The sequence below is a fragment of the Cervus canadensis genome, chromosome 3 (assembly GCF_019320065.1).
Source record: "Cervus canadensis isolate Bull #8, Minnesota chromosome 3, ASM1932006v1, whole genome shotgun sequence".
NCBI classification, from domain to species: domain Eukaryota; kingdom Metazoa; phylum Chordata; class Mammalia; order Artiodactyla; family Cervidae; genus Cervus; species Cervus canadensis.
The window spans coordinates 110,686,525-110,697,346 of record NC_057388.1 but is presented as its reverse complement, the minus strand read 5'-3'; the positions used below and the strand labels follow the sequence as shown (position 1 = coordinate 110,697,346).

At 59.7% G+C, this 10,822-nt stretch overlaps 1 protein-coding gene across 3 annotated transcripts in view; it reads left to right on the top strand.

Moving 5' to 3' along the window:
• The window catches only part of PTPRN2 (protein tyrosine phosphatase receptor type N2), a 600,191-nt gene that overhangs the window by 225,507 nt on the left and 363,862 nt on the right, over positions 1-10,822 (top strand). For 2 of the 3 annotated variants that reach the window (XM_043464002.1, XM_043463999.1), the window contains exons 7-9: positions 2,666-2,854; positions 4,219-4,259; positions 5,326-5,705. In XM_043464002.1, the coding sequence (XP_043319937.1) occupies positions 2,666-2,854; positions 4,219-4,259; positions 5,326-5,705 (610 nt within the window). The remainder of the gene's footprint in view (positions 1-2,665; positions 2,855-4,218; positions 4,260-5,325; positions 5,706-10,822) is intronic. The other variant, XM_043464001.1, reaches the window with a different exon arrangement.

Sequence of the window (10,822 nt, the reverse complement as noted above, 5' to 3'; positions counted from 1 at the left end):
CGGGGCTCTGTGGGGATGATGCTGATCCCGGGGATCTGTGGGGTTGATGCTGGTCCCGGGGGTCTGTGGGGTTGACGCTGGTCCCGGGGCTCTGTGGGGATGATGCTGATCCCGGGGATCTGTGGGGTTGATGCTGGTCCCGGGGGTCTGTGGGCTTGACGCTGGTCCCGGGGCTCTGTGGGGATCATGCTGGTCCCGGGGGTCTGTGGGGTTGATGCTGGTCCCGGGGGTCTGTGGGGACCATGCTGGTCCCGGGGGTCTGTGGGGATCATGCTGGTCCCGGGCTTGTGCGGGATGACGCCTGATCCCGGGGGTCTGTGGGTTGATGCTGGTCCCGGGGGTCGTGGGGTGATGCTGGGTCCGCGGTCTGTGGGCGATGACGCTGGTCGCTGGTCCCTGGGGTTCTTGTAGTGGTGACGCTCGTCCCGGGGGTCTGTGGGGTGGACACTGGTCCTGGGTCTGTGGGATGACGCTGGTCGCGCTTCCTGGGGGTTCTGTGGAGTGACACTGCGTCCCGGGCTCTCATGTGATCATGCTGGTCCCGGGTCTGTGGGGTGATTGCTGGTCCTGGGTCTGGGATGATGCTGGTCCCTGGGTCTGTGGGGATGACGCTGGTCGCTGGCCTGGGGTCTGTGGGCGCTGGCTCCCGGGGGTCTGTTGGCCGCGTTGACACTGGACCTGGGGTCTGTGGGGATTGACGTGCGCTGTCCTGGGGGTCTGTGGTTGACGCTGGCCCGGGGGTCTGTGGGTTGACACTGCGTCCTGGGGATCTGTGGGGGATGACGCTGGTCGCTGGTCCTGGGGTTGTGGGTGACCTCGGTCCGGGCTCTGTGGGGATCATGCTGGTCCCGGGGGTCTGTGGGGTTGATGCTGGTCCTGGGGGTCTGTGGGGATGATGCTGGTCCCTGGGGTCTGTGGGGATGACGCTGGTCGCTGGTCCTGGGGGTCTGTGGGGTTGACGCTGGTCCCGGGGGGCTGTGGGGTTGACACTGGTCCTGGGGGTCTGTGGGGATGACGCTGGTCGCTGGGCCTGGGGGTCTGTGGGATGACGCTGGTCGCTGGTCCTGGGGTACTGTGGGTCGATGACGCTGTCGTGGTCCTGGGGGTTCTGTGGGGAGATGACGCTGGTCGCTGGTCCTGGGGTCTGTGGATTGACGCTAGGTCCACTGTCCTGGGGGTCTGTGGGTTGACGCTGGTCCTGGGGTCGGTCCGGGTTGACGCTGGTCGCTGGACCTGGGGGTCTGAGGGGTTACGCTGGTCCTGGGGATCGGGGTGTTGACGCTGGTCGCTCGGTCCTGGGGGTCTGAGGTTGCGCTGTCTGGGGGTCTGTGGGTGTTGCGCTGTCGCTGGTCCTGGGGCGTCGAAGGGGTCTGACGCTTGGTCGCTGGTCCTGGGGGTCTGAGGGTTGACGCTGTCCTGGGGCGTCTGTCTTTATGGGTGACGCTGGTCGCTGGTCCTGGGCGTCTGAGGGGTTGACGTGGTCGCTGCGTCCCGGGGCTCTGTTGGGTCTGACCTGGTTCCTGGGGATCGATGGGGTTGACGGCTTGCGTCCTGGGTCTGAGGGGGTTGACGCGGTCCTGGGTCAGGGTGTTGACGCTGGTGCCTTTGGGTCTGAGGGGTTGCGCTGTCCGGGTGTCTGTGGGGATGACGCTGTCGCTTGTCAGGGGTCTGTGGGGATGACGCTGTGGGGGATGACGCTGTCGCTGGGTCCTGGGGTCTTGGGGATGACGCTGGTCGCTGGTCCTGGGGGTCTGTGGGGATGACGCTTGGTCGCTGTCCTGGGGTCTGTGGGTTGACGCTGGTCCTGGGGTCTGTGGATGACGGCTGGTCGCTGCGTCCTGGGGGTCTGAGGGTTGACGCTGGTCGCTCGGTCCCGGGGCTTGTGGGGTTGACGCTGAGTCCGGGGTCTGAGGGCGTTGACGCTGGTCCTGGGGGTTCTGGGGTTGACGCTGGTCCCGGGGGTCTGTGGGGATGACGCTGGTCGCTGGTCCTAGGGGTCTGTGGGGATGACGCTGTGGGGATGACGCTGGTCGCTGGTCCTGAGGGTCTGTGGGGTTGACGCTGGTCCTGGGGGTCTGTGGGGTTGACGCTGGTCCTGGGGGTCTGAGGGGTTGACGCTGGTCCCGGGGGTCTGTGGGGATGACGCTGGTCGCTGGTCCTAGGGGTCTGTGGGGATGACGCTGTGGGGATGACGCTGGTCGCTGGTCCTGGGGGTCTGTGGGGATGACGCTGGTCGCTGGTCCTGGGGGTCTGTGGGGTTGACGCTGGTCCTGGGGGTCTGTGGGGTTGACGCTGGTCCTGGGGGTCTGAGGGGTTTCCCTTCCTCTGCCCCTCCCTCTCAGGTACTGTCTCACCTCTGCTACCCAACACCGTGCCCGGACACCAGGGATCTCTCTGTCCTGCCCATCCTGGTCTGTCCTGCGGTCTGCCCACAGACTCACCGGCCCTTGTTTCCCACCAGTCTGCGGGCGGGCCTGTCCGGGGAGCTCTTGGCTCCCGCCGCCCTGCTCCGCCCCGGCAGAACTCCCGCTCGGGGGCTCCCGCTCCAGTCCGCGGGCGTTGTCCACCGCCTGCCCCGCGCGGGCACCTCCTCGGCCGCCCTCGCCTCCTTGCCCTAATGCTGCCCTTGCCTCTGTGTGTCTGCCCCTTTTGCGTGTCTGCCTAGAAGCTCGTGTTCAGAAGCTGCTGAAGGACCTGCGGAAGCGCCCGGCCGGCGTGGAGGGTCTGGACGTGGACGAGGTGGCCCGCGCCCTGGCGAGCGCAGTGCCGAGCGGGGGCGTGGCCGGGAGGGGCGGCGGACGCGGAGCGGAGGCAGACGGCGTGGGGGCCGCGCTCCATGGAGACCGCGGGCCAGGTGAGCTCACACTCGCGTGCAGCCGGGCATGCGGCCGCAAGCTCGCCGCAGGGTGCTGCCTGCTCGCTGCCGGGAGATGGGTCTGCAGTGACGACTTGGTCCGCGTGACTCTGCCTCTGGACGCTCTCCTAACGGGCTGAGCTTGCAGGGCAGGCGTGTTGGAGGGTGGGCTGCGCTCTGAGGATGGAGAGAAGGTGCCTCGGTGCAGGGGCAGGGCTGATGGAAGCGCTTTGTGTGGGGTTTGTGAGTGAGTGAGAGTCAGATGCTCCAATGGTCAAGTGAGATGGTCCGTGCGAGGCTCACACCCGCCTCCGGGGGGCTCCAGCGAGAGCGCAGAGACCCTCACACCCCAGCACACACACACACTCTCCTTCTCCCACGCTCACACAACACATGTCACACAAACAGAAACTCACCCACACACACGGACACACTCACTCACCCATATACAGTCACACACTCACAGAGCCCACATCACACACACACAGAAACTCACCCCCACACACAGACACACTCACCCACATACAGTCTCACACACTCACACAGCCCACATCGCACACACACTCATACACAGGTATACTCACACACAGCCACTTACACACATAGACGCACACACTCACCCACAGTCTCACACACTCACACACAGTCTCACACACTCACACACACAGACACTCCCTCACTCACCCCCAGCACACACACACAGGCACATATACACTGGGCAGCTCATGCACATGCACACACACAGACTCCCACACTCATGCTCACACACACTCACACACAGCGGCCGGGCCCTTGGGGGTGGAGGGCTGAGCCGGGCAGGCTCGTCTCCCTGTCTGGTCTGTTCCCAGGGTCAGGCAGTGGCCCTGATGCCTGGGCGGTGCCCTGCTCACAGTGGGCCCCAGGAGGAGCCGGGGAGGGCACAGGCCCCCTTCTCGTGGGGGACTGGCTCGGCTGGCGCAGGAGAGGGTGCCCTTCACCGTCTGGAGGAGGGGGTCTTGGGCAACGTCCCTGTGCTGGGCTGGGGGTCTTGCTGCTGCTGTGTCCTTATTGAAACGGCCACCGCAGAAAAGTAGCCCGACTGAAGCCACCTCAAGCTGACACGACTGAGCCCCTCCGCTTCCCTCCTGTGACTGCTCTCTGCCCCGGTCCGGCGGCTCTCCCCACCCTGAGCGGACGTGGAGGAGAAACGTGGTTTCCCTGGACCTGGGGTCCCAGCCTCTCAGTGGCCACACCTGTGCCGTGGAGCTCTCAGAGGGCGCGCCGTCCCTGGCCTGTCGGCGGCATCAGGCGGTGGTCCTCACACCGCAGAAGGGCTCTGGGGTCCGCTCGGGCGTGCGGTGACTTTGTGCTTGTGTCTCCCACAGAGAGCAGAGCGCGAGACCGCGACGGGGGACTTCACCAGGAGGTGAGCGTGTGTTCAGTTGCCTGTCTTCTCGTCCGTGGTTTAGGAACAGAGGTGAAATATAACAACTTTTAGGAAAAAGATAGAAAAACCCTCATCATCTCAAAATTGAGAAAAATCATGAAGAGTACACACAAAATTATGTATTTCAATATATACTGTTGTCTGCTTTCAGATTAGATCCTAATATGTGTCCATGGTAAGAGTATGAAAAATGGTCAATACAGGGAACACGTGAGCATCCCTTAGAACTTCCCCAGGCAGGAAACGGGGTGGTTGCGTCACGTGATAGCGCCGCACGCCGGCTTTGTGTCGGCAAGGCCTTCCCGCAGGTGCTGGTCAGCGAGGCCCCGCTAGTGGACGTCAGCAGCCTCTGGATCCTTCAGACCTGTACTGTCCCCCTGGTGGCACCACCAGGCACACGGGGCTGCCTGGACTCGAATCCATTAAAATTAAGTAAATAAAAACTCAGTTCCCAGCAGTGCAGCTCCTGGTAGACGGGGTGGTGGTGGGGCTTCCATTGTGTCCAGGTTTCCACGACAGTGCTGGTCAGGAGGGTCTGGGAAAGGCTGGATGTGGAGGACAACGACCCACTGAGGGGCCTGTCCTCCTGCTGAGAGCCTTTGCTGGCCTGTCGGCATCTTAAGGACGCGGTAAAGCTGTGGATAAGCAAGGGCAGTGCTGCGGTTCTAGACGTTCTGTTCTGTGGGTGGGAAAGAAGGCCGTCTGGTTAGCGCTTCTCTGCAGGTCGTGTTAGTGGTTCCCAACTCAGAGGGGAAGAAGACACGGATGATTTTTCTAAACGTCCATCAGAAATACAACGTGGGGGGTCAGCTGTCGGAGCTGTGGAGGGAGGCGTGGGGTCGGGGGACACAGTTCCTAATTCCAGACGCAGGGGACTAGGCCAGCAGAGCTTGGGGTCTCCAGATGAGATGCACACGGCCAGACCCTAATTCTGCCCCCGTGGCCCCCAGGCCCACATACACTGGTGCCCCATTCCCGAGTATCCAAGACGGACGGTCTCTCTGCGGCTTAGGGCACGTCCTCAAGCTGGTTTCCTTTCTGCCAGGTGAACCGTCTGGGCGTCCAACTGGGGGACCTCCTGCAGGGCCCCGGGTCTCCGTTCCTGCCTGGAGGCCCCCGTCTCACCGAGCCCTTCAAGACAGAGAGCAAGAAGGGGGATGACCCTGAGGCCTCGCTCTCTTCCGAGGAGGAGCGCGCGGGCGTGGAGAACGTGCGGAGCCAGACCTACTCCAAGGAGCTGCTGCAGAGGCCGCCACACGCGAGGCCCGGGCAGGGCGGGCCAGGGGCCATGCCACTCTGGACACCTGCTGCCCCTCAGGGGGACCTGCATCTCGGGGCCGGTGCACAGGGGCCCCCCGGCCCAGGCCTGCGGCTGCAAGTCCAGCCCCCCGAGGAGGAGTATGGCTACATCGTGATGGAAAATGAGTGAGTGGGCAGTTCCATCTCGTGGGCACGATCTGGCACTGCAGGCCAGGGACATGCCTTCGCTTTTCCATCCTCACCTGGAGGCGGCCCCACTCCTGCAGTGCGGGAAAACAGTCGGCAGTCAGCCTGTCCCCTGGACCCGTGTTCTGGGCGGGGACCCCGAGCTTGAGGTCAGTCCTCCACTAACCAGCCCAGATGAAGTCCTGCGGCTCCCTGGTCCTGACCCCCCACCCCCGTGGCTCAGAGCATGGGGCGCCCTTGGGGCCAGAAGCCCCGCAGGGTGGGGGCTGTGCGAATGCTGACTCCACACCCAGGAAGCTCCAGAAGCTTTACACTGACCACATCCCAGGGTATGCGGCGCCCTTCAGGGGAAAGACGTGCCTCACGGCATTGATGTCCTGTCCTCACCTGAGTTCTGACGGGAGCCTGACACGGGTCAGGGTGCAGCATCGCATGCCCAGTGAGCAGCGGGGGTCGCTGAGGAGTCTGACGTGGACGCTGCGCTTTGTAACTGTGTGTTTTCTTCAAGGAACAGAGGCAGTGTGTCCAAGGGGAAGCATGTCTGTCTGCATACACAGGCGTGTGTGTGTGCAGGTGCATGTTGAGGTGTGTGTACAGGTGTGTGCAGTTACATGTGAAGGTGTGTGTACAGGTGTGTACAGGTGTGTACACAGGTACATGTGCAGGTGTGTGTGCAGGTGTGTATATAGGTGTGTGTATACAGGTGTGTGTATATAGGTGTGCATACAGGTGTGTGAAGGTGTGTTTACAGGTGTGTGTGAAGGTGTGTGTGCAGTTACATGTGAAGGTGTGTATACAGGTGCATGTGCAGGTGTGTATACAGGTGTGTGTATACAGGTGTGCATACAGGTGTGTGAAGGTGTGTTTACAGGTGTGTGTGTGAAGGTGTGTGTGCAGGTGTGTATACAGGTGCATGTGCAGGTGTGTATACAGGTGTGTGTGTAGGTGTGTATACAGGTGTGTGTATACAGGTGTGCATACAGGTGTGTGAAGGTGTGTTTACAGGTGTGTGTGAAGGTGTGTGTGCAGTTACATGTGAAGGTGTGTATACAGGTGCATGTGCAGGTGTGTATACAGGTGTGTGTATACAGGTGTGCATACAGGTGTGTGAAGGTGTGTTTACAGGTGTGTGTGTGAAGGTGTGTGTGCAGGTGTGTATACAGGTGCATGTGCAGGTGTGTATACAGGTGTGTGTGTAGGTGTGTATACAGGTGTGTGTATACAGGTGTGCATACAGGTGTGTGAAGGTGTGTTTACAGGTGTGTGTGAAGGTGTGTGTGCAGTTACATGTGAAGGTGTGTATACAGGTGCATGTGCAGATGTGTATACAGGTGTGTGTGCAGGTGTGTATACAGGTGTGCGTGCAGGTGTGCACACAGCCCCACCTCATAGTTTTGATTTTGCACCATAGTGTGCATTGGGTCAGGGGTCGAGCGTCCCTCCGTGCTGACCCCTGTGGAAGGGGCTGTGTTGGAGCTGCAACCCTCTCCTGATTCCGCCATGGCCTCTGCGCTCTTGCCTCCATACGTATCTGCTCTCACTGCACCACACACAGAACCCAACCCGTGTCAGAGCCAAACGGAACTGAAGGTGCTGGTCTCACCCGGGTTTGGAGGCATCCTCAGGCTGGCGTCTCTCCAGGCCTTTTCTGAAGACCCGCCTGCCCATCCCAGCCTCATCACCTCCAGACCGAGGTCGCGCTCTCTGCCTCCAGTTTCTCTGCTCAGAACTGTTAGCTCCTGCTGAGTGTGTCAGAATCACATGTGACACAGACACCCAGGGCCTGGATGGTGGTCCTGCCGAGGGTGCAGCTCTGGCTGTTAGGTCAGACCCTTCCTGCTGCCCGGTTGGACCTGTGCTGGGGGTTTTCCGCTTCATGGCAAACACTGCGGCCGCGTGTGTGTGTGTTTGTGTGCTGCATATCTGTCCATGTCCCTGGTCGTGTGCACGTCTCCATGTCTGTGTTTGTGTATGTGAGTATGTGTTTGTGTACATGGGTGCATGTGTGTGCATGTGTGCTGTGTGTGTGTCCCTGTGTGCCTGTCCTATGTGTGTTTCCATGTCTGTATTTTGTATGTGTTTATGTATTTATGTACATGGGTACATATGTGTGTGTGCTGTGTGTGTGTCCCTGTGTGTGTCACATGCATGTTTCCATGTCTATATTTCTCTCTGTGTGGTTACATGTGTGTGTGCTGTGTGTGTGTCCCTGTGTGTCACATGCGTGTTTCCATGTCTATATTTCTCTGTGTGTGGTTACATGTGTGTGTGTGCTGTGTGTGTGTCCCCGTGTGTCTGTGTCACATGCGTGTTTCCAGGTCTGTATTTGTGCGTGTGAGCATTTGTACCTGGGCACATGGGTGTGTGCTGTGTGTGTCCCTATGTTTGTGTGTATGTTTCTGTGTGTATGTGAGTACGTGTGCTTGTGTACGTGGGTACGTGTGTGCGTGTGTACCTGGGTGCGTGTGTGTGGTGTGTATGTGTCCCCGTGTGTCGTGTGTACACGGTCACTGGGGGACCACCGCTCCACTGCTGTGAGCGCCTTTCCTCCCCTGGGATGTCCTGATGCTGGAGGACTGGTCTCCACCATGGGTGCGGGGCTGCTCCTGCCTCAGGCACAAGTGTGAGTCGTGAAAGTGCTGGAGAGGATTCCAACCTCGGGAAGACTCTGAGTCTCTGTGAACCGTAGAGGACAGAGGACGGTGGACTTCAGGGTGGGACTCTCCAGGCCGAGTGTCCTCCATATCACAGGACGTCCAGCGTGAGCAGCCGGCACCAGGACGCGGGGAGATCCTCGCATCGGGCTTGCCTCTTGCTCTCGTTGACTTTCCTATAAGAGGGAGCCGCTGTCAGAGGGTTTCTTCTCTGCATCCCGAGTCCATTTCCTGGAGGGCTTTCCTTGACTACACCTCTGGGCCTGAGCACTTACCTGCTCTGGGCACAGGCTAAAGAGAAAGACCATTGTTTTATCTTGACTTCTTCCACCAGCTGGAAGGTCTGTGGTGCAGACGAGAGCTCTGTGTCCATAATTCTGTCTGCCCCGAGTGGGATGCTCACAGACACATGGAGTCTCCCCTCTGTTGTCAGATTAGTGGGGGTTCGAGGTTCTCTGGGGTGGGATTTCACCAGGTCTCAGCTTAAGCCTTAATGGATCAGCTATTAACTGACAAGAATCTGACACCATTCTTTTTTTTTTTTTTTTTAAGTAGAAAAGGACTTTGTAAGTTTGGTTTTCACAAAAGGAGAAGGAACGTGGCGGCAGCTTGGCGTTCTCCCTGAGGTTTGCGGGGACCACGCAGCTGACCCCACTCTGCCTGCCCTGCCCTCACTCGTACATTTGCTGATGGGCAGGCAGGAGTCTGATCCTCCACCATTTACATTTTCATACTTTTCACAAACTGGATGGATTCAAGATGTGTCAAGGGCAGGGTAGCCATCCCTGGTCTTCCCAGGATGATTTAAAAGTGATTTCAAGTCAGCTTGACAGCAGAAGACCATGTGGACAGTGTGTGTAAGACAGAGAAGAGCCCACCTTTATAGCAGGTAAGCAGGTGCTGGGGGTGCTGGCTGGCTCGAGTCCTACAGGGACCCCTGATCCTGCACAGGCATCATCCCAGCTGGGGGTGCCGGCCAGGTCAAGTCCTGCACAGACCCCCGATCCTGCACAGGGGTCGTCCCAGCCGTGGAGCCCGAGTTTGGGGAAGTGAACCCGCGGCCGGGAGCGTGTGCAGAGGTCCTGCCCACCTCGAGTGGTTTGTGGACGAGAAAACCGAGGTGTGGACCCTGTGAGCCCAGAAGCCCTCCCGTGGCTGCACTTCAGGGGCCCGGGAGGCATCCCCACAGCCTGGGCTCAAGGACTCGGGGGCCCCGGGTAACGGGACGGAGTCACGGTCCCTGTCCGACAGACTAGAAGGGGGAGCAGGTTTGCTTTCCTCTTCCTCATGCAGAGTTGAAACATGCACACGAGGAGGATGTTGACCTAGGCCCAGCGGCCTGGCCAGTCACCCCACTCACTCCCCGTTCCCCTGCTGCTCTGACACAAATCCCAGCTACGGTGTCTTAGAAGCATGTCATGAAGTATCTCTAAAATAGCAGGATTCTTTCTTTCCAGCATACCGTGATGTCACATCACACCTGGAAAGGAGCCCAGACCCCTTTCTATCATCACATGTATACCTGGTTCCCATGTCTGTGCCCAGAACTTGTGTGTCTGCTGGGTGGCCTGGGAGGCAGAGGAGGGGCCCCTTGTTGGTGGCTCTTTGCTCTGCGGTGGCCCAGGAGCCGCAGGGTGATGTTCGCGGGGTTCTAGAGCCAGGCTGGGCTTTGCAGCCTGCCGTCAGCTGGAATTCTAGAAACAACTGGAGGATATTTCACGTTGTCTAGGCTCTAACCATGGTGGTCGGGAAAGTGAGAAAATGCCATTAAAGTGCAGATGTGACAGTGTCCCTTGGGATGAAAGCTTCCCAGGTCAGCTCGGTCACGTCTGGCTGCCAGAAGGTGCCGGAAGGAATGGTGGTATCAGGGGCTCTTATGGTCTCTGACTGTGGGCCCCCACCCCCATGGATCCTTCTGCTGCAGCAAAGGTCTGTCATTGGGGTGGGGCCGGGAGGGGAAGGAAGCCTGGCCTGACCCACCAACCGGGCCTGAGCCTGGCCTCACCCTCTCTCTCTGCATGGTCCCCAGGCTGACTCCTGCCAGCGGCTCTGCAGCTCAGCCTGGGAGTGCAAGACGGAGCAGGCTCTTAGAAGGTTCTGGCAAAGTGGAAACCCTGTTCTCTTCTAGCTGTGCTGACGTGTGGTGGAAGAAAGGAGGTCACAGTAGATCCTTGTACCTCTATCTGTGTGTCTCCAGGGTACCTGCACTGGTACCCGCGTCTGTACACCCGCATCTGTGTCGTCTGCTTAGCCTGTATCGTCTTACCTGTGTGTCCACATCACTGATCTGTCTGTGCCTACATGTCTGCGTCTACATCTGCACCTCCACTCATGCCTGTGTGTCTACATGCACACCTGTATGCCCACACACACCTGTATGTCCACACACACCTGTATGCCCACACACACCTGTATACCCACACACACCTGTATGTCCACACA